This window comes from Cupressus sempervirens, chromosome 2 (genome assembly GCF_028749045.1).
Source record: "Cupressus sempervirens isolate cs-2001-9-10 chromosome 2, ASM2874904v1, whole genome shotgun sequence".
In the NCBI taxonomy this organism is placed as follows: domain Eukaryota; kingdom Viridiplantae; phylum Streptophyta; class Pinopsida; order Cupressales; family Cupressaceae; genus Cupressus; species Cupressus sempervirens.
In genome coordinates, this window is record NC_143119.1 from 717,015,460 (window position 1) to 717,042,931 (window position 27,472).

At 37.8% G+C, this 27,472-nt stretch overlaps 1 protein-coding gene across 1 annotated transcript in view; it reads right to left on the reverse strand.

The window, feature by feature from the left end:
* LOC149575383 (uncharacterized) overlaps window positions 1-24,099 on the reverse strand; it is a 65,047-nt gene extending 40,948 nt beyond the window's left edge. The window contains exon 1 of the mRNA XM_089815141.1: window positions 23,690-24,099. Coding sequence (XP_089671267.1) covers window positions 23,690-23,908 — 219 coding nt within the window. The 5' untranslated portion in view covers window positions 23,909-24,099. The remainder of the gene's footprint in view (window positions 1-23,689) is intronic.
* Window positions 24,100-27,472: the final 3,373 nt, after the last annotated feature.

Here is a 27,472-nt window from a genome sequence, read left to right on the forward strand (position 1 = left end):
AAATATTGGGTGGTAATAATCTTAAGCTAATAAAATATTTGGGGTGCAAGAGCCTTTCCGTTGAGGGATGTTGAATCTGCGCAAGTCCTAGCTTGGGCTTTTTGATGCCAAGCGACTCTCCATGATGTTAGTCCCTACATAGTAAGCCCATTGAGGTGTCTGACCAGGACCTGTAGTTTATGCATTGTCTATGTCTTGGTTTCAGTCATCATACTGCTTGGCGTGAGTGTTAGCCATGGTTGTTGTGTTTTTATGTGTTGTGGTTGGATCGCTATCTCCATCAGCACGGCGGGTGTGGACCTACGGGTGCCACGTGGTTGGGAGGCGTAGCTACCTTCACCACTGCTAGGGACTGACGTACAGAGACGGTCTATTGTCCTAGTACGACTGTAGCTGGATGTGTCACTTGGTACTTCGGTATATGGAGTATGCTTCTTGTGATTTATGCTCTCATTATGATGTTATTATGCTTAGATGATGTTAGTTTTAATGCATTTCTCATTATGATGATTAGCATGTAGTAGATGATGTTATCTGATTACAGTTTTATCTTATGCATACTACTAGCATGTTAGATTTTATTTACTTACATTGTAGCATGTTTAGTAGTGATGTCCCTATTACGACATCACCAATGATTTGTTCGGTGGCTTGGGATGTTATGCGCGGGGGATGGCTAGGGCCCACGATGGTCCTATGACGCCATTGACGGTTGGGAGGAACCGCGTACCTAGTTTGGTTATTTGATTTATTGCTTTGATATTTATGCTTATATGTAAGAGGTTATTTTCATGTTTATTGCAATGTTTCCTTCTGTTCTTCCCTTGCTATTGTTTTAGATGGTTAGACTTTGCTTCCAGTTGTCCATCTCTTAGCTTGGATTCGAGTGTCCTTACCTCGAAAAGTGGATCCGGTACTCCCCGGTGTGGAGGAACTTTGTTTCGTTATTTTCTAGCCTTGTTTTTGGTTTTTTTGAGTGCGTGCTGATTCAAATCTTCGCGGGAGGATGCTTCTCTTTCGCGCGAGGATGAGAATCTTCGCGCGAGCCGTGGATTTCTTCGCGCGAGAATTCAAGTCTTCGCGAGAGGATGAAAAGTCCTCGCGCGAGCCGTTGAGAATCTTCGCGCGAGCCGGTGAAAGTCTTCGCGCGAGAATAAATACTGGTGCTCTGTCTTCGTGCGAAAAACAGGGGCTAATTAGGCTTGTTGAAATTAAGTTTGAAAGTTGGTTTTATATACCCTTTTGGTTTTCTTACCTTCCTAGTGCTTCTCAAATGTTGTTAGGGGCTTAAAATATATCGTTTAAGTATAAGTTGACTCTTATACTTAAGATATATTTTAATATATGCGACGATTCTTTTGAGATGGGTTTCAGACCTCTGCGAGCTAAGGTGTAGATTCTAGGAAAAATTAGGGCTTCAGAAATTCAGACTTAGCCAAATTTCAGGGCTTCAAGATTTCAGACTTAGCCAGTTTCCAAGATTCATCTTATGTCTTCCGGCTTGGTAGGTCTTTGTGGTTTTCGTGGTTGTGTTCTGGTTAGTAGTGGCGTTTGGGGATCCGTTGGTGCTTGGTTGTCTTTCTGTCTTCCGTTGCGATCTTTTGGTTTGTGTAGGTTGTATCATGTGCACTTACACTTGTTTAAAAAAAAAATTTGTTCTGGCTTGTTTTCATCCTTGTTTCCAAGGATCTCCGAGCGGGGCATTACACCGTCCCTCTGTCCCCTAAGGCAGTGTAACTGTGGTATAACATAAAATGAACATTTAAGTATAAGTAATTACTTATACTTTTTGTTACGTTTTAACTTTTATGTTATACATCCTGCTCCTTTTGAGATAGGTTTCAGCCCATAGGAATTAAAATAATTATTTCCAGTTTTTGAAGTTTTTAAGAAATTTCAGATTAGCCAGATTTCATGATCAGCAATTCAACTTGTCATTTTATATTTTGTGACCTTGTATCTGCATGTGAGGCATTTTACTTTCTGGAGATGTGATATTCATTCTATTTATGTTTACAAAGTGTCTGATATGTGTTTGTTGCATTTTATTGCCCATGTGATGAATTAGGGTTTAGTGGATTGACCTAGGGTATGGGATCCTAGAATGTGCCCTGAACCAATTTTCCCTCCTAACTAATTGAATTGGATTTTAAATGAATTTGTTTTGGTCACGAGAGGCTTATGGATTTTGTGGTTCATTGGAAAAGCAAGTTGATTATATTGTTGTGGTTTTATGATGTTGTTTCATGTGGATGTGCTTTGATATATGAGTTAGGGTTTGGGACTAGGGATATAGAATTCTAGGTCATTACACCCTAAAACTCCTTGCGACTTTTGGATTCTTTTGGTGAGTAGGGTAGAGACCCTAGGTGAGTGGCTCACTTTTATATGTGTTAGGGTCCATAAGTGGCCGCTAGAGGATGCTATGAGACTAGGACCCTGTGTAAGATGGCTCTACATGTAATTTTTGGTAATCAAGTGAAGACATTAAATAAAATTAATGGGTTATGGGGGAACAGAAATTCACATTAATCAAGATAAATGGATATCGTGCATGTTGGAGTACTCGGGTAGGGACATTCTATGTTGCAAGATGGTTTGTCTCCCTAATAGGTTGATCCCAACATTACATAAATGTACTATAGCATGCAGTAAATATCTCTGTTGGAGCACTCAGGTAGGGACATTCTATGTTGCAGGATGGTCTGGCTCCCAAGCAAGTTGATCCCAACATACAGGAATGTACGATGACACTCACCTAGATGAGGTCAAACCTCTCATACATGCTTTTGCCTCTGGTTGTCTATTTGCGTATGACTTCATTTGGCATTTTGATTCCATGTGGTTTTATGTTATCTTTGTACTTTGACTTCGGGTATAAGCCTTAGATTGCTTAGAACTTTTATGGATCATGGTCTTGTCTCCTAGCTTGGGGGAATGGACAATTGATGGTTCTACGTGATTGGGTGGTAAAATATTTTCGAGGTATTGCTCAAGTTTTCATGGATGGCTTTATAAAGATCCTTGTCGAGTAGCTAACGAAGATTATTTCTTGAAGTCTATATGTTGCATTTCCTTGAAAGAAATCTATGTAATATTGTAATGTAAAGTCTTGAAGAAAGTGCAAGTCACATGTATATGTATCATGAAATGAAAAGCTATGTAAAAGGAGTAAAGGGCATCTCTAGGAGAAATAAAGAGAAATGTGAATGTATCGTATTATTTCAAAAGATGAGTAAAGTTATGATGATGTCATGGCATTGTATATTCCCTTGTATTTCGATAATGATAATGAAAATATGTATGATGAATAAAAGAACCATGTACTCTTCATAGTGATATCAAATGAAAAATAAAAGTATTTAGTGAATAGAAGATGATTTGATTAACATGTGAAGTTAATGGTTTAAATCTATCTCGTCTATCTATATTGCACGATAACTAAATGCATTTGATTTATAAAGCTTATAAAATTAGCTCCTAATTTGGAAATGGCAAAAGTAATTGTTGTGTAAGTATTGCTTGGGTTTGTGAAACAAATACTTAGGAAATAATGATCTAAGTGTTTATTGTCCTATCCTAACTTCTATAAGGTAGATGTAGATTATCTTGATTAAAAATGGTTAGATCCTACTTGAAGATCTAAGAATATATAATAGTTGATTTAAAACCTTAATTAATATAACATAGAAATGAACATTAACTGTTATATGATTTAACTTAAATTAAGTGAGAAGTAATTAAAGAATACTTGTTGAGTTAGTTCAATGAGAAAACCTAACTCTTAAACTTGGGAATTAAGTAATGTTCTTTAAGAACAACGTTAGGGAACCTGTTAGGACTCTTACATTTGAGATAAGGTGAACTAGTAAGTGAAAGCAATTCAAAAATATATACATTCATCAAACTTAGTAACATTTAGCCTTGTCCTTTCGGGTTCCCCATTGGGGTGTTAAAGTCTGCAAATGTTTCCAATATCACTTGCAGCAATGATATATCTTGTTGTTCCTTATCTGTACTAATATGCAAATGTCTCCAATATTGCTTATATCAGCAAGGTAATTGTTGTTTCTGATTCAGCTCTAAATGTGTGCAACATACATGTTGTTCCTGTTATATATATGCCACCAGTTTATTCCAAGAAGGCAAGTGCTCACCAAGAGCAATTCAATATGGATAAAAGAGATAAACAAGAGATGATTCGATAATGTTTTTTAAAGTGATATTGAAGTTGCATAGATATCTTATGAAGCTAAATGGATGCATCCTTCCATTCTATCCTTTGATCAAACCTTTTTGTTAAGGATTTAATTAATCTTTCTAGAACCTCACAGTGGTTCTCTACATGTCAACAATTGGAACAGAAATGGCTCGCTTTGGTCCTTGTCGGGTCTTTCTTAAGATGCCCTTGGGTCTGCTAACATTCGCCTTGTTACAGAGACACGTGAAAGCCCTGCCCGTCCTCTTCTTGGCATTTTTTGTTATCAGTGATTGTCTGCATTCAAGGATAAGGTTAAGTGTTACGGTGAGGTCAGGGGGTCTGGTGAGGTTGCCTACTTGGTCAAAGGTTGCCTCTTTAGAACGACTTTTCAGGTTCATTCCAACAACTACCAGATTCATGTGGATCTACATTGGCTAGACGACGTCACATTTCAGGGACATCTACATTCCAATGTGTTATTTTTGTTCAGCTTCCTCGTACTATACAATCCATAACACAGAGAGAGGGGGTCCCTTTGAGGACCTACATGAGTGCATTACCAAGTTCTCTGCCTTGGGCGACATTATTATTTTGAGAGACTTTAATGCACAAACTAGAAGCTTTCAGACCCCCCCATCACAACCATGGGTCAGAATCGATCTATTCAGCTGAATTGGATCTAGGAAACCTGGGATTGCAGCCTTTTTTAGAGGACAGTCTGGGACCCCTTACTAGATGCAATCGTCACTTGTTACAATTGTGCAAGTATTTGGATCTGGTGATCCTAAATGGGCTTCCCTACCTCCCTGGTTTCTGCCTCTTCACCTGCTAGCCTCTCTCATCCCCTCCATCAGTCACTTCATCAATTCCCACCTTCCCCTAGCCAATCACGCTCTCCTTACCCTTATCCTCAAGGTCTCTCCCCCTCTCACTCCTCCGACCCCTCTCCCCCCTCTTGCGCTACTCCCCCCAACGCACCTCCTTTTTCTATATTGAGTGTGAGTATGACCTCTTCCTTCACCACCTTAGGTAGCTCCTTCCCCAGGATTCCTTCAGTGATTTTGGGGATGCTTGCTCCACTTTTGCCTTGCTTGTGGCTACACGATGGAGTCTACCCTCCTTTCAATTCCCCATCGCACCTCATCCCTCTCTCCTACACCTTGCGCAAGAAATCTTGCCCCATGAACCAGTGGTACGACGAGGACTGCAAGTCCTTCCATCACTCAGTTCGTTTTGCCTTCTCAACCCTTTCCCCCTCGTCCATCCAACTGAAGCTTGAATATTGCAACTTTCTTCGCCACAAGAAGCGAATGTTTTTCTTACCACAATGTACATCCCTTTGTGCCTCCCTTCTCTATTCCCCAAAGCTTTTAGGGCGCACCCTTTTCCCTCACCATCCTCCCCCACTCCACCCTAGATCATAGCTCCCTTGTCACCCATACCTCCACCCTCTACGAGATCCCCAACTAGCTCCCTCTCCATCCCTCACCTTGCCTTGTTGCCACCTTTTCATGTTCTCCATCACCTACGTGGCAATTAGATACATGAATAGTAGCAGGACTGCGAATGAGGAACAGTTCCAAGTGGAGCTCTTCAAGCTTGGTATTATGATTTTGGGCTCTTTTATCACAATGATCTTTAATAGAGTGGTTTGCACCAATTTTCCCAACTCTTGGTCATGACACATTATCTATCTAATCCACAAGACCGGGTCGGTCTCTAGCCCCGACAACTATAGGGCCATCATGGTTGGGCATACATTTGCCATACTCTATGCCATAGTATTGAACACTATCTTATCTAGGGAGCTTAACCATCTGCACTCTCAGAGTAGGGGGGAAGCTAGTTTCCAAATTGATTTCCAGACCATGGACCACATTGTAACTTTGAAGACTATCATTGAGGAGGCTTGACACGAATCAGCAAAAGTCTATTGTTGTTTTGTAGACTTCCGCAAGGCCTTTGATTATGTTTCTCGAACAACCCTCTTTCAGAGGCTTAGGAACATTAGGATCTCAGAGACTCTTGTCATGGCTATCATGAGGTTATATGAGAGAGTTGTTGGCAAATTTAGGACCCCTCAGGGGTTTTTGGATGTTATTCAGAGCACCATCGGGGTTAAGTTGGGCTGCCCTCTCTACCCTACTTTATTTGGTATACCTTTCGCTTCCTGGGGATGGTTACTACTTACAATAGGTTTTGATCTCCACTATTCTCTTTGTCAACAACATAGTTCTCTTGGCTCCGTCCCTAGAGGAGCTCCAACAACTTCTTGATGGGTTGGCATCCTTTTGTGATTCGCAACAATTAGTAAGGAACTTAGGCAAGACCCTGGTGATGGTTTTCAATTGCTTAAAGACCTTACATTTACACTTCTACTTTCAGGGTGAGTAGATTGAGATCACTTCCTCTTACACTTACCTGGGGCTTAAATTTTCTAAGGCCCGCTTCAACTTGAGACCTATTATGCAGCCTCGAGTGAATAAAGGGCTTGGTTCCATGGCTATGCTTGAGAGATAGTAATTTAGACACTACGACCAAGATGTCTCTTCTGGGCTCTTTGGTCATATCAACAATCTTCTGCAGGTCCATCGTATGGAAGCACTCTCTTCTCAAGCCTCGAGTGAATAAAGGGCTTAGCTCCATGGCTATGCTTGAAAGGCAGTGATTCAGACACCATGACCAAGATGTCTCTTCTGGACTCTTTGGTCACACTGACAATCCTCTACAGGTCCATCGTGAGGAAGCCCTCTCTCCCCTACTTTATTTGGTATTTACATTGACAAGCTCAAGACCCTCCTTCATCACTTCTCGCTTCCTAAGGATGGTTGCTACTTAAAGCAAGTTTTGATCTCCACTTTACTCTTTGTTGACATAGTTCTCTTGGCTTCGTCCCTAGAGGAGCTCCACTAGCTTCTTGATGGGTAAGCCTCCTTTTGTGATTTGCGACAGTTAATGGCGAACTTGTGCAAGACCCGAGTGATGGTCTTCAACTACTTGAAGACCTCACATCTACACATATACTTACAAGGTGAGGAGATTGAGATCATTCCACTTACACTTGCCTAGGGCTTAAGTTCTCTGAGCCCCACTTATCTTGAGACCTGTTATGCAGCCTCGGGTGAATAAAGGGCTTGATTCCATGGTTGTGCTTGAGAGATAGCGATTCAGACACCATGCCCAAGATGTCTCTTCTGGACTCTTTGGTCACACTGACAATCCTCTACGGGTCCATCATGTAGAAGCACTCTCTTCTCAAGTCACATTGGGCTTGTTGAGTAGGTCTAGACCCTCCTTCAGCATATTATCAGATGTCTTCAATCCATTCCTCACAGTATCACCTTCGCCAAGTTTGGCACTCATCCTTTCAGGCTTGGGACCATTTTTTATCTGATTTGGTCTCTTCATCAACTTTAGGCCTTTGCAGGTTCTCTTGAGGGGCTAACATTGATATTCTTACCTGGCCTACTACTCTTCTAAGGCAATTGCAAGGTTCGATCTGAGTGGCAAAGCTCTTTGTTGGTTCGCTCAAGTTTCTACTCTTCTTCGCTCGATTAGGATCGAGATGTAGTGTCCTCCTCCCTTTTAGTTCTCTTTGGATGCCCCCGCTCACCTACTTCCCTTCCAGCAAGAGCTAAATGGGCACGTTAGGACCAACATCTATAGACAATATATTATCATGACATGGAGCAATCCTCCAAGAGGGCTTCGCCCAAGGATGGATTTTTGTGTTGAGCATTAGATGGACATTCAAGAAGATATTATTGTGCGTCCTTGGTACCTCACTCATCAGTGGACTCGTGCCCTTTGCATCTCTTTGGGGTCTTTAAGGGTGGGGTCTCATAGGTTACATATTTAGACCAACCATCGAATAGACAGGGAGGACAAGATTTACCTCCTCTACTAGCTTGGGGAGGCGAAGGTTGTGTTTTGTCGCCCTCTCTTCTATGAGATTACAGAAAGATTTTATTACCTCTTTAGGGAGTGCATCTCTTTTTCGCCCTTCAGATACACTAATCAGCAATGTCTTACCCTTTACCTTCAGGAAGCCTTGTGGCTTTGTGATCATACTTTAAAACTTCAGATACTGTCGGTACAGACTTCAAATTAGCTCATCACTTCCTTCTTTGCTCCTTGGTCTCCTACCTAGGGGACGAAGCGGTACCTTAGCCATGCTTCAAGTCACACCTGGTTTGTGAGGCCTTGGAGAAGGTACACTTGGTAGCACCACCCTACTTCCTGTGGCTCTTCGAGAATGTTTGGGAGACACCCTCGCCCCGGAACACACCCTTCTATTCCAGATTACTTCTTGTTTTTGACGAGTACTTAGGCCCCTGTTGAACTATAGCTATAATTGTTGTTCCGGTGCAAACACGTTATAGATGTGCATATTAATCCGTTGGTTATTCACCGGGGACTGGCTCTGCTGCTGATGTTGTATCTACTCCTGGTACTGGTGTTGGGTCTTAATAATCTAGTCTTTTCATGGCTTCATTCTTTTGCTTTCTTGTTTCATTCTTTCTGCGGACATTGTTTAGCACTCCCATTGTCAGCAATTGTCTTATTGTAGCCTTTTCAGTCCCTTAGACCCTTGTGTGCTCTTGTTGGACATTAATAAATTTATCTTTATCTATATCTTATTATCTATATCAGACCTTTCCATTAATATTTATTATTTGTACCTATATGTATAATCGCTCCCTTTGCAAGCATTGTCGTTGTTTGTAATTAATTAACTTACTCCTTACGATGGCAATGGTGATAATATGTTTTCTTAACATTTCATGTGAACATTTATTGATGATCTATCTTATTGATCTTCCTCTAAATTGCTAATGATCGATGGGTGATTATGATGATCATTTGAACGATCCATATGGTGTTATTCCATGGTTAACATAAACCATCTATTGTAGATCGACTTGCTTATCAAATCTGCTTAATCCTTCTTTCGAATGATGATAATCAACACTTAATCATGTATTTTTGGTTATCTCCTCAGAGAATATAACATTTAATGATTATGATGCTTGTCTAATAATATTTCTTGTTATCTCTATTATCTCACCCTTTGTATAATGGTTGTGGTGCTGGTGACATCAATAGCCGATGGATCAATGCTACAATATATGTTTCCATGTCACAACCACATCTTCATTGTAAATCATACTTACTTCAAGTTGTCTTGACAATGATCTGTAAAGGATGTTATCTTATGGGCATGCTGGATTATGGATGTACTATTCACCACACTATTGCAATGCAATCAATAGTATAGTCATGATTTATATGTTGATTAGGTAAGTGTCCAAAAGATTGCCATACTTGATATCACATAAGCTCAATGTCTAAATCATAATTTGGTACTATACTGGTGAAGGAACTTCGTATTAGCAACCCTCGATCATGTCACTTGATATTGACCCATCTCAATATTGCATCCTTTGGTGTGGTTACTTGATGCTAAATAGGAAAATCATCTTATTGATCAGATTTCATGATTTTCCTTGATAAGAACTTTATTCTATTGATTTTATTTAATGGATGAGCAAAACTACCTAGTTAAACTTCTAAATGCTATGTACAAATGGCCAATCTCTAAGTCCAACAACCTTGAAGTGTTCAAGGTCTGTCACCCCTTGACCATATATGTGTTCCATTGCTATCTTATTCTCAAATTATGGATGGGGACATCTGTTAATTTTATGGTAGTGCTAATTAACCAGAGGCAAACCATCAGATTTGTTGCTTTCCCAACCATAGACGATAAGCTCTTATGATCACCCCCAAGCACACTAAATATTTTGTACATTGCAAAATTCATTTTCTACTGATGCAAGAATGGCCTTGCATATATATATGAATCAATGCCTCTTAATAGACCTCCAATCGCCCTTATAGTTTGGCGTCAAGAGTAGGGTCATACCTATTAATCACAAGTTATATTTATAGGTCTTGTCTAATTACATAATTGCAAGTTATATGAATTGCCCAAATAGGATCAAACTCAATTAAGGATTGAAATGACAGTGTTCATTAGCAACATGGCTAAGGCTAACATGCCAATCAGCCATTGGGTGTACTAACTCGACTTAAGAAGGGAACTGACCTAGCTACACATCAACACTCCCTCTTTGTTAGGGAGGATCAATTCAATATTTGAGTTACATAGTAACAACCATAATGGCTAGTCACATGAAAATACAAGTGAACATAACCACTGAGGCTATTCCTAGACGGTGGATCCATCATGGCTACTTCCATGAATAGAAACACAAGTGCTCATCGCAAAGATGCGATGGAGTTCACCATGGCTACTCCTAGAGGGTGAATAAACAAAAGTGCTACATCATGGAATTTCTTCCATGACATCAAACATTCCTACTTGCAAAGGGTGGATCCACCATACCTACTCGCAAAAGGTGGAACAAAGGCTTTCACCTTACAATCCTCCCAAAGAAGAATGCATCTCCACCATGCCTACTTGTAGAGGGTGAAATGAGGGCTTTCACCTTAGACTTCTCCCACAAAAGAATGCAACTCCGCCATGCCTACTCACAGAGGATGGAATGAGGGCTTTCACCTCGAACTTCTCCCAAAGAAGAATGCATCTCCACTATGCCTACTCGTAGAGGGTGGATCCACCATACCTGCTCATAGAAGGTGGAACAAAGGCTTTCACCTTACAATCCTCCCAAAGAAGAATGCATCTCCACCATGCCTACTTGTAGAGGGTGAAATGAGGGCTTTCACCTTAGACTTCTCCCACAAAAGAATGCAACTCCGCCATGCCTACTCACAGAGGATGGAATGAGGGCTTTCACCTCGAACTTCTCCCAAAGAAGAATGCATCTCCACTATGCCTACTCGTAGAGGGTGGATCCACCATACCTGCTCATAGAAGGTGGAACAAGGGCTTTCACCTCAAACTTTTCCTAGATAAGTATGGATTATTGAGTGCTTGCACCTCAAGCTTCTCCCAGAGAAGAACGCATTATTGAGGGCTTACAAAGTTGCACCTCAAACTTCTCAAACAAAGAAGAATGCATTAACAATGGATTACACCTCGAACTTCTACCTCTTGGAGAAAACTCATTAACAAGGGATTGCACCTCAAACTTCTCCCTCGCGAAGAACGCATTAACAAGGGATTACACCTTAAGCTTCTCCCTCACTAAGAAGAACTCATTAACAAGGGATTGCACTTCAAACTTCTTCCTCGTGGAGAAGAACTCATTAACATCACATAAAAGATCATCTAAAAGTCGAGACTCCCTCTTAACAAAGGCAGCATTCTCATAGCTTTGTTCAACACAATACCAGGAAATTGTCTCTGATGTTTGTCCAACAATGATCTTTTGTAGTCACACTGCTACACAAGCTTGTTGATCTTCTACAAAGGACTTGGCATTCAACATCTAGCACTTAAGCTCCCTCTGAATCTAATGTCTGCAATTGAATAGTCTCCCTTTAAATGTCATTTCTTCCTCTTCAAAGAAACTAATCACCATGACAATCTGTATAGGTTCTTTCTCTTTAAAGAAGTTATTGCTAAGATTATAGCTACAGTCGGATTGATTTAATTGGAAGATAAAATGTTGACATAATATATCATATATATAATATTATATATATATTACATATTATATATAATATTATACATATATATTATATATAATACATATGTTATATTGTTAATATATATATTAACTAATAGTGATTAATCATAGAGACATGTCTCCATGTCTCCTCTTATATTTATAAGAGATTGGGATCTGCATTTGGAACATATCTATAACAATGGTAATATAATTACATTTGCAAAAACCAATCCATGTTACTTAACATGGTATCAGAGCTAGGATGCAAATGTGAGAGAGACTAAAAATGATATGAAGAAAAATTCATAGAAAGCAGGAATCAAATTATAATGGGGGAGATGAATATTTACAGGCAACTATTATAGGAACTACAGTTAAGATTAAAAATATTTCCCCAGCCATTCTTTAGACAGTATAGTCTCTACTAAAATATTTTCATTGGCTACAAGAAAATGCTATGAACAAACATACAAACTTCTGCAACTTAGCGTTGGACCAGGCAAAGATAGAATTGGGTGTACTCTCGATATATGAAAATAATAGACTGGAAACAAATTTCTTGCGATGTGCATTATGATCTATTTAAGTATTTTTATGAAGCTAAAAGTTAAAATTTGCTATTATTATTGCTAAAGTTCAATCCATTGACTTTGTGGTAATAATATTAATGGTGTCTAAGTTTAATTTTCATTGAACCATCTTTTCGAGGCATTACATTGGACTTCTGAAACATCATGAGGATATTACAGAAGTTGCACACCAACCATTACTAGAAAAAAGACTAGTCTCGAAGATATATAAAGTCTCAAAACATGTAATTGTTGAAGGCTATGGAAATCACAAGACAAATGAGAGTAAATGTAAATAATACGAGGATGTTGTGCAAACAAAATGACTATGAGAAGCCATAATGTTACAGGTCAGAAGTGTAAGCAATCTCTACTCTCTTCTAATCAAAGGTGATGCAATGAGACACCATCTAAGAACATAAACGACACTTACAATTATGCACCTATTCAATATCATCAGATAAATAATGAATGTCTTATAAATGAGAGGGTTTTGCTCCATAAATTATTGAATATTAAAGGAAGTTGCTTGGTCTGGTGCATTGATTTATTCTAACAGTAAGATTTTCGATAACCATCAAAGAAAGCTACAACAGAACTGACAGTATATGGATGGGAACACCATAGTGTTGAATTAAAGTGCCACAATTTATAAGGGAAGATTACTTCATTAAACCAACAGGTCATGCATACGAAGGCACTATCCCTTATTCACCAGCCAAACACATTGTGCACCTAAATACATGGCATGAATCTAATTTAAAAAGCAAGATTTATCTACATGGATATTGATGTAGGTTAATCCTTTAGATGATCGAAAACAAGGGAAGAGCCCTTTTTATAGCATTAAGATCGAGAATACAGAAAACCAATAATATGTGGGAGTCTGTTACGAACCATCATATAAGAATAAAAAATGAAAATGAAAATCATATAGCTAAAAGCATATGGATGTGACCCATCAATGCTTGAGAGAAGAAAAATAGTTTATATCGTATCGTGGCCCTTGAAGGTAGTGAGAAAACCATTCCACTGTACAAGTATATCGACGTGGATAACTCCAAAGTGGGAGACAATCATGTTACAATGGGTACAAAATGGAAGACATAATGACCAACAATTATATCATATAAAAAAGCAAACATGCTTAGTGATTCATCCCATAAACACGTACCAGTTTGAATGCATAATAGAAAATAATGGTCACAGGATGGAATGAAATATTGAACGGGAGAAGAATCCCCATCAATATGCAAATCAAACAAGCAGCATATAGTTTGAAGGGAAGATTAAAAAAAAATTGCTAGATAATGAACCTCATATACAGAAACAAGTGAGCAATATTTGGGTGAAATGCAACATCCATAATGGAATATGAGGCAACAACGGGAATTGAGAATGATAACACTTATTAGATGTTTCTATCAAGGAGGATAAAAGTCAGCTAAAGTGGAGAAGAGTAAAGAAAATTTAAGAAGATAACAAAATAAAGATATGTGGGAGTGTAAAGAGGTAAGATTAAGGTATGAATTTTTTTTATTTTTCTATGTCAATTTTGTTATTTTATTATTTTATTTCCTCTTTATATGAAGGGGAGGAAAGATGATATTATTATTGAATGTATAAAATGAATAGTTATGTTATTATAATTTATGATGTTTATATTTACAAGATCTATATATGTGCTATTCATTTTTTATATTATTATTTTCAATATTACTATTATTTGATCTATGATCAGAAGCATATGATGTTGCCAAGGAGGAGCTTGTCTAAGTCCAAGCAATTAAATCTTGGTCCCAAAACAAGGACTAAAATAACATTTCCTGATCAGCTTATCATCATACAATTGAGACCTAACTATTAGTGCCAACTCTTCTGCTGGCTTCTCTAAATTGATTTCATATGTTCTATTGCTTTCCAATGCATAACTAGAGACTTGCTGCTTAGTATCCTTTGGTGAGTTAGAAATTACCGATTCCTGTTCTAGCTTCTCCCTTTGCACATCCTGCTGGCCAGAATAACACAAAAGGTTTGAAATAAGATACACACTCCAAATTATTTAACTTGGGGTTAAAACCAAATTTACTAGTATCAAACTATCCCTCCTTGTGTAGCTTGGAGAGGGGAGACAATCTCTACATTTAGAAAACTGATGGTCTAAGTGATGGTCAATAAAATGGCCTATGAAGGCCTCATAATCTTTATGTGAGTAGTCATGGGATTAAATAGTGACTGAAAACTCCATAAAATGGAATAAGTCAAAATTTTACATTGGGGGGGGAATAATAACCAATGTTTCATTCCCACTGGTTGACAAATGCTTATATGAAGATAGTTTCGGATTTGTTCAATATGGATCCTAATTGGGGCAACTTGTATCAAGGATGCTAATGTACAAATAAGAATTTCTTATTTTTTAGTATCACATTAATCTAATCACTGTATTCTCTTTAATTTTTTATGTGTATCATAAAGACTTATTTGCCTTGATCTTTTCCTTTATGTTGAGGATATTCTTATAGGAAAAGAAGGTTGGTACTTTACATATGCTACCTAATATTGTGCAAACTCAATCTAATGATAGTAGCTCCAAAGACCCTAATGATCAAGATGGATAAAATGAGGCTTTTGAAGCAAACATCTTTGATGATTGAGATTCTTCTACATTACGAGGGAGTATGACAATTCTTCTAAAGCAACGCAGGAGCTTAGAAGATTGATACTCAGAGAGAGTCTAGAAATACATGTGTGTGACTGCATCTGATTTTGATGGGCCTACTCCTATGTATATCATGAGGAAGTAATGAATTATCACTAGAAAATTAGATATCAGATTCAGAGTGAGTTTCACAAGAATCCTTGGGGAAGAAAGCCTCCAAGGGAGTAACTACTGGACCTAACTTCCCAGGATCATTGATTAGAGGGAGAATTTTGGAGGTGTAATCCTTTATAAATGATATCTTCTCTATGAGGAGAATTTCTAAGTAAAATTTATTGTAATGTAATCTTCTCTATGAGATAGAATTGAGGTGAAAGCCTTTGTACCACTCTCTGACTTTGTTACAAATGTAAATGGTAGAATACTTGATTGATTAAACAGAGATCAAAACGATTAATATATACAAAAAGAGATTCGGATAGAATAGAAACATTCTATTCTAGACTACACCTAAATATTAGAAACATTCTAATATTTACAATAAGCTACAATAGTGAGCATTAAAGATTATTCTAATACCCCACCTTAATGCTCAATCTATTTACTACACCAATAGATCCCCTGAATTTAACAAACTTGTCAGGACCAAGGGGTTTTGTGAAAATATCTATTGGTTGCTCTGAGGTAGGAACATAGAGTAACTGAATAGATCCATCTTCTACTAACTGTCGGATATAATGGCAATGAAGCTCTATGTGCTTGGTTCGTTCATGAAACACTGGATTTTTGGCAAGTTCGAGTACTGCCTGATTGTCTGAAAATAAAGAAGTTGGTCCTGCTTGAGAAATATGCATATCTGCAAGCATCTAACGAAGCCAAACTGCTTCACAAGTTGCCTTGACAGTTCCTCTATATTTTGCTTCTGTAGAGGAGAGTGCATGTGCCTATTGCTTCTTACTGGTCCAGGTAACTGCTGCAGATCCGATACTGAAAACATAACCAGAAGTAGATTTCCTGTCATCAACTAAGCCGGAACAATCGAAATCGATGAATCCTCTGAGCTGAGGAGTAGTACTCCTTATGTACAGAAGACCATAATCTGAAGTACCATGTACATAGCGTAACACACGTTTCGCTGCAATCCAATGATCAATCTTGGGGTTCGTCATGAACCGTGAGATGTAGCTGACTGCAAAACTGAGATCAGGTCTAGTAGTAGTAAGGTAGATGAGACTACCTACTAGCTGCCTAAAGAGTGTTTCATCTACAGGACGAGAATCAAATTGTGCGGACAATTTCAGACCAGTCTCCATAGGAGTGGAGGCAGGTTTGCAATCCTGCATTCGAAACCTGTCAAGCAAATTTCTGGCATACTTGGACTGAGACAAAAAAATACTGTTGTTAGTCTACCAAACCTCAATACCTAAACAATAATGAAGCAATCCAAGATCGGTCATATCAAAAGTTCTGCATAGATCCTATTTGATATCTGAAATCAAATGTTCTGAACTCCCAATAATGATCAGATCATCCACATAGACAAGAAGAAAAAGAATATCATTACCAGAGTGTTTAATATACAGATTACTATCTAACGGGCTGCGCTGAAATCCCCGATTAACCAAGTACTAATCAATCTTTATGTACCAAGCCCTAGGAGCCTATTTAAGACCATAGATGGCCTTCTGGAGTCTACATACTTTTGGTTCTGAACCGGCAACCTTAAAACCTGGGGGCTACGTCATGTAGACTTCTTCCTGTAATTCACCATTGAGAAAAGCACGCTTCACATCCATCTGATGAACTTTCCAACCATACTAAGCTGCAATGGCAAGAAGAAAGCGAATAGTGCTCATCTTGGCTGTCGGAGCAAATGTCTCCTCATAGCCAATGCCTTAGCGCTGGATGAATCCTCGAGCAACAAGTTTAGCTTTGTATTTGTCCAAAGTACCATCTGCATGGTACTTGACCTTATAGACCCATTTACAGCTAATGGGTTTCTTCCCAAGAGGGAGATCTGAAAGAACCCAGGTGTGGTTCTTTTGAAGACTCTGAAGCTCAACATCCATTGCCTGTTCCCATTCTGGAATTCCTTTGGCCTCTGCATATGTTTGGGGCTCAGGGATACTATGGATGTTGGCCATAAGAGCTATATTAACTGTGTTGTGCTGAATGCTCTTGTTTCTGGAAGTTCTACCCTCAATGAGTTCATCAGGATGAAGATCACTAATCATTTGAGCCCACCATTTTGGCCAAAGAGTCGAGGAGCCAATATCAAATGTTGTTGGAATAGCTAGATGAGGAGCAAGAGCAGGAGCTGTATTATCAGGAAGTGGCTGAGGTGGTGTATCAGTAGCATCAGATGACTCATGTAAAATAGAAGAACCAAGTCAAAGATTGCTGAAGACTGAATCTCGGAATGCAGTGGGGAGTCAGAGAGCGGAAATGGTCCGAGTTCCTTGTCAAACACAACATTACGACTGAAGATTAAATGATCAGTATTTACATCAATCAATCTGTAAGCCTTATGTGTGTGACTGTATCCTATAAACATAAGTTTTTGGCTTTTGGAATCCAACTTAGTGCGTTTGGCATCAAGAATCCATACATATGCCAGAGAGCCAAAAAATTTCAAATGGTTGATCCTAGGTTTGCGACCAGACCAGGCTTCCTCAAGAGTCTTATGATTAATCGCAAGGGTGGGTGACCAGTTAAGAAGGTAGATAGATGTGGATATTGCTTCTGCCCAATATTTTCTCAGAACATTTCTATGTTCTAGCATAGCCCTAGCCATTTCTGTTATGGTACGGCTTCGACACTCTACAACACCGTTTTACTGAGGGGTGTGAGGTGTGGTGAACTGACGTCTAATGCCATGAGTAGTACAGAAAGCAGAGAAAGCAGAAGAACAAAATTCCCCCCATTATCAGTCCTAAGAGTACGGATGGAGAAACCAGACTCTTTTTCTACTAGAGCTTTGAACTGCTGAAATACAGGAAATGCATCTAATTTTTGCTTAAGAAAATATATCCACATTTTGCGACTGAAATCATCCACAAAGAGTAAGAAGTACTTGTTCCCAGTAACAGAAGAAGTATTCATAGGATAACATACATCAGCGTGGACCAGCTGGAGCACTCTAGATGCCCGCCATGATTCGCCATTCTTAAATGGAGTCCTATGTTGCTTCCTTGCTTGGCAAGCTCTGCAAACGCGATGGTTCTAGGTCTGGATATTAGGTAGGCCATGGACTAAATTATCCCGAGCAAGTTGTGCTAGATATTGAATGTTCAAATGACCGTATTGCTGATGCTAGAGGCTACTGAGAGCAGATGATTCGGCGATGAAGGCATGCTCAAGGGAATCTCCTAAATCTACAAGCCTATAAATAACATGATCCTCAAGACCTACAACAAGGGTAGTGCAAGAAGCATGATCAATAATCAAACACTTATTTCCACTGAAAACGACATCCAATTGAGGAGAGTGCTTCATAATCTGACTAACAGATAGAAGATTATATTTCATGCCAAGAACATAACATACATTGAGGAACATGAGTTTTCTTCCTCCAGACTGAATCTGAACATTGCCCTTGCCGACAATATTGTATTGTTCACCGCCTCCAAAGATTACTGAATCAGAATAGGGAGTGAATTCAACAAACCAATCACCGGAATCGATGTACAAGGTAGAAGATTTCACATGATTTGCAGATATGCTGGCCATAAAGGCATGATAGATTCTTTCTGCTCTGAGTGTTGGGCAGCATTGGCTTGCTGTTGAATTGAGTCTAACTTCTGATGCTGCCGATACAGATGCGCATAATATGTGAATATCTCAAATGGCACAAACTTCGAGGTGAGGAAATGAAAGACCCAAAAAAAATGGAGTACCCAGAGAAGAGCTCGAAAAACCCAAAAATAAAATGTTGTCGGAATCTAGATCTACTGGCTCGAAAATTGAGGCACGAAAACAAGGCACCCACAAAAAACTGATGAAGACCCATTTGAGATCACGAAAAAACCCACCAAGGATATGTGATCAAAAAAAAATTTCGAGTTCAAAAACTAGGGTTTTTGAAGAAAACCCTAGTCGGCGGCCATTAATGAAGAAAAATGTAGAAAATGACAGTTTTCTTCAAAAAATGATAGTTGATGGCAGTTGTACCACCACTAAGACAGTCATTTATCACTGTGGACAAGAACAAACACCAAAAAAATGATGTTAAGTCTCCCAATGTTGTGCGGATTTACAAGTGAAGTCTGCAAAAAAAACGGCACTGTAGATGCAAGAAATCGCAAGCATGGAGCAGAAAACACGAGCAGAAAGAAACCATGGGTTTCCAACGTTGGAGAATACAGACCCATGTCAATAAACACGGGTTTCCACAGCTGAAAAACAGACCCACATTGCAGAAGTCACCATGAAAAAGGTCGCAATTTGCAGGAGAAAATATGTCAGAAACCCTAGACGGGTTTAGAGGAAAAATGCAAATTTGAACACACTGGGCAAATCATTTGAAAATCTTGAACCAGTAATTTCAAAGAGACATTAAAGATTTTTCAAAGAGACTAGGTTTTGCTCTGGTACCATGTTACAAATGTAAATGACAGAATATTTGATTGATTAAACAGAGATCAAAACGATCAATATATACAAAAGGAGATTCGAATAGAATAGAAACATTCTATTCTAGACTACACCTAAATATTAGAAACATTCTAATATTTACAATAAGCTACAATAGTGAGCATTAAAGATTATTCTAATAGGTTAATGGTGGTTACCATTTCACATATGATATGTAATGAAAGGTGACGATCTTTCATTGACACATATAAACAGAAGGTAACCATTGTAAGGTGACGATCTTATAAATGATAGACTTGTTATCATGACAAACTTCATTAAGTTGTCCTAGAGTGTTGGAAGTCATGATAATGAACATATCAACCAAGAGGTAACTATTGTAAGGTGACGACTTTATCAATAGTTGACCTATCTCCTAACACCAAAATGTGTTGGAGCAAGTGTTATCACAGTTCTTCGGACTGGATTTTGCCGAATACCATGAAAATCAATTTGTTATGGTTCTTCGAACCAGTTCTTGCCAGACAACATAACTTAAATCTAACATAGACCACACTTAAGGTGGCGTTCAAATCTTTTATTATAATTGCTTTAATTGTTCAAATTCCATATGTAATATATGTTAATATATATGTGTGTGTGTGTGTGTGTGCACGTGTTGATGGATTTATGTTGATATCCTTAAATATGTCATTCCAGGAATATCACATTGATATTATATATCTTCATATGCTTGAGAGCATAATGTGTTCCATAACAAATCCACCCTAGCTAAGAGGGAGTGTTAAGATTATAGCTACAATCGGATTGCTTTAATTGTAAGATACAATGTTGACATAATATATCATATATATAATATTATAAATATATTATATATATTATATACTATATTATATATATATATAATATTATACATATATAATATATATAATACATATGTTATATTGTTAATATATATAAACTAATAGTGATTAATCATAAAGACATGTCTCTTCATAAGACATGTCTCCTACTCTTATATTTATAAGAGATTGGACCTGCATTTGGAACATATCTATAACAATGGTAATATAATTACATTTGCAAAAATCGATCCATGTTACTTAACAGTTATGTACCACCAATTCAGTCCGATAGCTATAAGCAACGTCCTCATGTTCATTTTTATAGCCTACAGGACTTTGCATGAAATCTCTCATCACCATCTTGCTTCTCAATCCATCCTGGAAGCATCTCTTTATTGCGTACATTTTCTCACAATTCACCAAAGATCTTTCAACATCACAAAATTCTAGTGCAGGGAAAGAGTGAAAAAATTGAACACCGACACATTCTTTAAGGCACTTCGGCTACACATTCTTATAAGAGTCCCTCATTTCTTGAATCTCTTGAATTCCAATTTTCTTACTCTGATTGAGGATCTTTACTAGACCCGCTCAAACAAATTTTATGGTAGTGCTCACTAAACACAAGCAAACCATCTGATTTGTTGCCTTCACAACTATAGATGATAAGTTCTTAATTTCACCCTCGAGCACACTACATATTTTGTACATCGCATAATTCATTTTCTATTAATGCAAGGATGGCCTTGCCTCTATGAATCAACACCTCTAAATAGATCTCCAATTGACCTTGTACATATGGTGCCAAGTATAGGATTATACCTACTAATTACAAGTTATATTCATATAGGTCTTGCCTATGTAATAATCAAAAGTTAACACGAATCACCCAAATAGGGCCATATTCAATTAAGGATTGAAATGACAAAGTGGCTACAACCAATAAGCCATATTCAATTAAGGATTGAAATGATAAAGTGGCTACGGCCAATAAGCCATTAGGTGTACTAGGTTGGCCCTCGAAGGGATCGGCTGACCTAGCTCCACATCAACATCAAAAAGAATTCTATTATTAAAACCAAGTTAAATCAAATGTAAATAAAATTGCACTTCACTAGCATCATCCTTAATCTTTTCTAGTTTAAGTAAGATCTTAGTTCAAAGGATATGATTTTTGTTGTGCAAATTGTTCTATTTGGAACTGTTTATATAAGTTGCAAATAGTTGTAAATAAATCTAGGATTAATTCCTAAACAAGCTAATACAATTGTTTATGTTTATCCATGTTCCCAATTTTTTCAAGTACTTCCCATAGAGCCAATATAAAAAGCAACCTAGAGTCTTAACTCCTCATGGTAATGCTCATTTTAAATAATTTTGACATAACATGCAAACTCAGCCAAGCCTAGAAATCAAGTCTATGAACTTACAAAATCTAGTGCATCAAAATGTTTTCATTATTTTTTTGTTGCATATATATGTGTGCGTGTGTGTGTGTGTGTAATATACATCTATACACACATAAATACATGTATATATACACATATGTACACACACACACACACACACACACACGTGTGTGTGTGTGTATTGAAGTTGAGAAATTATAATTTAAATAGATGTTTATGTTGTCATGCATAGCTTTTTTGCATGCATTTGAATTAGCTTCTTTTTCCATGAAGTGAGGATTTCAGTACCTAAGAAAATAATTGTTTTTGGAATTTTTTCATATTTATCCACATGTGAAACAAAGATCTTAATGTTCAATGAAATTCAAGGCAGAACGGAAACAACCTATAGTCCAAGTTCATATGTAATTTTATCCTTGCATATTCAGGAGTCCATGTGAAATATTGAAGAATTAACAGCCCTTGATATCTGATCAAAGAGATTCTGTGATTCACAAAAACAGTGTTTTCTTAAAAGAGATTGAATTGGAAATGTAAAATGTTTCCTTAGAGCATTATTCAATTAGGAGAATGGTTACCTAATAAACAGCACCTGAAGAATGCTTCAATTACTTTTAAGAAAATTTATGGAACGATAGCTGATTTAGGACAGTTGAAGGCTGTATTTGACAGTATATTGACAAAGACCATGCGAAAGCATTTTTAGCAACAAAACTTAAGGTCTTTTGGTTACATATCGAAATCTCTGTTCAGTGAAAGCCATGGAATACCAATTGCAGAAACTGCAATACTACAGTTGACTTCCCAGTTGCAATTCTAGATATACCAAGGTTGGCCTAAATATAGTCATTCTGTAATCTACGAATTTCCCTTGGCATATCGCCCGCCAAATCAAATACAAAAAAGAATTTAAAACAAGTTACGGTGACACCATTGAACTCCATGCTAGGGCACACAGGCTTTAACTTAGATATTGGGAGATGGTTGCAAATTCAATGGATTGCAGGAGTATGGCTTTAAACTGACTTAATTCTCAGTCCTTCAGCAGAACCCTCCCACACCGGTCAAAATGGCAAAAAAATTACTTCCATGTCAGTAGCATGCACTACATTATGCTGGCATTACCGATACGACAAAAAAGGATGCAGGTGACAATTCTCGAAAGAATTTTATGCAACTATTATTGATTATCAAATGATTATAATCGACGTAACTTTGCACTTCTGTAAAAACTAACTGCATGTTGAAATTGTTTTGAGATCATAACAACAAAATCAAGTATGATTTAATAACCCATAAAAATTTGCAAACTGGATAACAAACTCAAGTACTTCCACTTTGATAGCAACCACGGACAATTTTGTCCTGAAAAGATTAATCTCGGACTGAATTTCTTGTGCCGCTTTTCCCATTTGCGCGCTTAATTTTAATGTATAATGAAATTTTGCCAGAGTAGGATTGCCTGCTGATTGAGAAGAGATGTTTACTATCCAACAGAACTAGATTCAAACACCGGCCCACATAAGCCCTTACCGTATAATATACTGTGACTGTCACCAAGACCTCGCTTTAGATTCTGGATTGTTCTATTGGTAAGCTATTTTTTGACAATACATTGTTTCCACATCTATCTCTCTCTTCCCCCAACCCCACCAAGATTTGAGTGGTTGATATTCCTATTCTGGCTCTGATCATTTGCTGAATTCCTAGGGATTGATGTATTAAACACAAATAAGAAGGAAAATGAAACCAAGTATCGAAGTTGTGTACAATAAAACTGCAACAAGTGAAAGGTGTCTGCAAACAAACCTTGCCCGAGCCAAGGAAGCCAGTGAGAACAGTAGCAGGAACTCGAGGATCGGCACCGGGAGCCGGCATTATAGCTTCAGCGTGTTGCTGCCTTGAAGTGGTCGAAGTTGCCATCCCTCTCCATGCGTATGTCCTGTTGCTTTCCTGTAGTAGTGCCCATAATTGTGACTGTACAACACCGGTTATTCCGCTCCTAAGTTTCAGAATCCTTGCAGCCATGGTGAACACGCTTAAACCTTAGGGTTTATGACGGAGCTTTAACACAGACAGAAACAGAGTCTTTTGGGGTTTAATTATTTTATGCCATTCTAGAAGTATCTCTATATACCGAACAAATTTGCAACGTTGTAATGTCCTCCTTTTTAGCGATGTGCCCCCGAGAATGTTTTTAAAAAGTTAGAAAAAGCAATGCAAGGGAAGTGCATTTTCGTGGCTGTATAGACATTGCCGACCAATATATCCTATAGATTTATTTTTATTATAATTTTAATTTTAATATTTTATTAATAAATATCTGATTATAATAATATAAAATAATATTAAAATTATCTATTATATTAATATGTATAACTATAGAATGTAAAGTTATAATTTCAATTATTAAATTTATATAATATTGATTCTAATTTCAAGTATCATAACTAAAGTTTATAATAAGTAAAAGTAACGGATCATTTTATCATTATATTACAATTGGCAACTATGGTACTACGAATTTAAAAGGTCGCATTAACAATATATTATTTAAGCAAGCCTAAACTTTTTGAAAAAAAACACATATTTCAATCATTGAACAAGGTTTAGAAATTATAGGTAAATAGAAACAGAAGATATGCAACCCCTTTCAATGTTACAAATCAATGAACACTTAGAACTAAAAATTTCTTCAGCGGCAACTTTTGTTCATGAGACTTTTTCTTAATATTTGGCTTGATACAATGTTGAGTATGCAAATAGATGGGTTGGTTTGATGCAAGGGAACACAATCCCACAGTGCCAAGATTTCCATGTGGTTAGTGGATACTCTGGGCAATAATACTCATGGCATATGTGAGTGACAAATATGTACAACTACCAATCGCTAATTTAAGCCTCGAAATTTGATGACTTTGATTTGTAATACAAGGATGTCCCCAAGGACTTGTAAACAACTCCTTAGGTTTCTATGTATGTGGGCTACTTCTCCTACTTGTGAGTGAGGACAGTAATTTTTTTCTTTTACCAACACTACAAATGAGTTGATTCATTTTGCAATTAGGTGCAAACCTAACGAAACTACTCCATATGATCAAATTTATGAAGTCAACAAGCTTTAAAAGATCAGATATCCTAATCAATGCAAGTTAATGTTTAAGCCCTTAGTTCGACCATCTCAAGGTATTAAAAAGAAAGTTTTAAGGGTAGGGAAGGTTTTGACATGAGTAGTTACCAAGATCACAGGAATATGAGATGGAATCTCAAAGCATATAAGTTTGGAATAATATTCTCCTTAATCTCATTAACACACTTCATTAATAGTTTAAACAAAGTTGTGAGTTCTATGTCAAACCCTAGAACTTTAGCCTATAACAAAACCTTATTTTGTCACTAGTCAAGCCTTAATTGAATCACACTCAAAAAGTTCACTCATGGGAAAACTATTATTCAATCAAACCCTTAAACTTTGAGTAGTGAGAAGAATCCTAATTTGATGCAGGAGCATCTTGCATGAAAAAAATTATTGGAAAAAAAAAGGAAAAAATTTATAAAAAAATAAATAAATAAATAAATTTTTTAAAAAAAATTCTGGAGGAGAGAGAAAAGTGACGAAAATTAGAGGAGAAATAATTAAAAATAAAAAGGAGAAAAGAAAGGAAAAGAGGATTTTTATTTTTGAGGTGCATAGGTGGCATAAATAGAAAAATAAAAAAAAATAGTTGTCATTACATTAATCGAGGTGTGTAGGTGGCATCTTAGAAGCTTGTGGAAAGTTTCTTAAATCTTGCATTTAATACTTGTTGTGATCCATAAAGGAAATGTAATTTTCTAATTGGGCCACATGGTGGTGCTTAGTTGTAATTCTAGAAGGTTATGGAAGTTTTAGAAGGTTGTGGATATTGTGTAGGAGGAATTCTAGAAGGTTGTGGATAAGTCATGCATAGGGTGGTAAGTGCCTATTTAAGCAAGGCATATGAGCATTTCTAATCAAGCTCAAGGAGTAGCTTGAGGAGTGGAAGCTCAAGGGGAAGCTCAAGGAGTAGCTTAAGAAGGAGTAGCTTGGGAAGTAGAAGCTTTGGAATGAAAGCTTGGAAAGGTGAAAGTTGTGGAAGGTGAAGCTTGGAAAACTTGGATCTTGGATAGAGTTTGTGAGAAGAGCTAGTGGCTGCGGTTTAGAAACAAGGAGGTTGCTTGGTGGCTTGCGAGCACAAGTTGAGATCTTGGAGGTTTCTACCAGAGTGTGGATCTGGACTAGCTTGGGTTTGGATTAGATCTTAAGAGATCTTGCAGAAATGTTAATGTAATTGGTATTGGATTTTCAAGTATAATAAAAGTGTTCTTTGGGAAGCATTTTATTTTCTCTTGGTCTCCATATTTGTGTGATCTTGGTTGTGAGTTTTGTAAGGGTGGTGTTGGCCCTTTGTCAGTGGTATCAGAGCAGTACTTCATTAGTGGTTGCAGAGAGTACCTTCATCAAGTGGTATCAGAGCAGTACTTCATTAGTGGTTGCAGAGTGTACCTTCATCAAGTGGTATCAGAGCAGGAGTTCCTGAGTGTACAAGCAGATCGCCGAAGTGTGAGGCAGTTTGTACCAGGACCTTGGTTGGGCAAAGTTTATCAGAGCTTGTGGATTGCAAATCTGTGGTCCTAGACTTGTGATGTGGTTCCTGATTGTTCGTGCGAGGTGGCAGGTTGCGATCTGACTTGCAAACAATTTGGTTGTCACAAGGAGCATGGGAAGGATTTGTTGCAGAGGGTTTACGAAGATCTTGGGAGATGGCTCCAAGAGGATTGGACCCTAAGATGATTGCGAAAATCCATGATATAGTGGAGAGGAATTTTTCTAAGATGATTTCTCGGTTGGATGATAGATTGGCTGATCAAGTTAAGGAGGTTCGTGAGAGAAGATGGCATCACAAGGTTGAGGTGGAAGAGGTTGGTTTTGCTGATCAGTCTGTGGAGTCTGATGCAGAACCTGTAGAGCAAATAGAGGTTGTTGCTGAGGATATTCCTAACCTTGCTAATGTTGGGATGGAGGTTGGTTTTCATGATCAATTGGTTGAATCTGACATGGAGATTATGGAGCACTTGGAGGTGGATGATCCAGTTGTTGGAGGTGAGTTATGTATTGCAGAGCATCTTGTTGTGAGCAATGAGGTTGTTGGTGTTGAGAGTTTGGCATGTTTTGATGGAGATCTACATGTGGCTGTTGATGTGGGGTTTGTTGCTATGGGTGTGAATTCACTACTTGCTGATGTGAATGGGAGTTTGGTAATGAAGCATTACATTCAGTTTGTTCTTGTGCATGAGCTTGTTGATTGGATGGTTGAGATGTTGGTGTGGATGATTTGCATGGTGGTTTTGTTGTCCCTATTGAGGTGGAAACCTTTGGTGAAGATGAAGATGGTGGTAGATCTTTCTTTTGGCGTCAAAGTGTGGGACACACTTTTCTATCTACCGGGGGAGTCTGATGCAGGAGCATCTTGCATGAAAAAAATTATTGGAAAAAAAAGAAAAAAATAAAATAAAATTCTGGAGGAGAGAGAAAAGTGACGAAAATTAGAGGAGAAATAATAAAAAATAAAA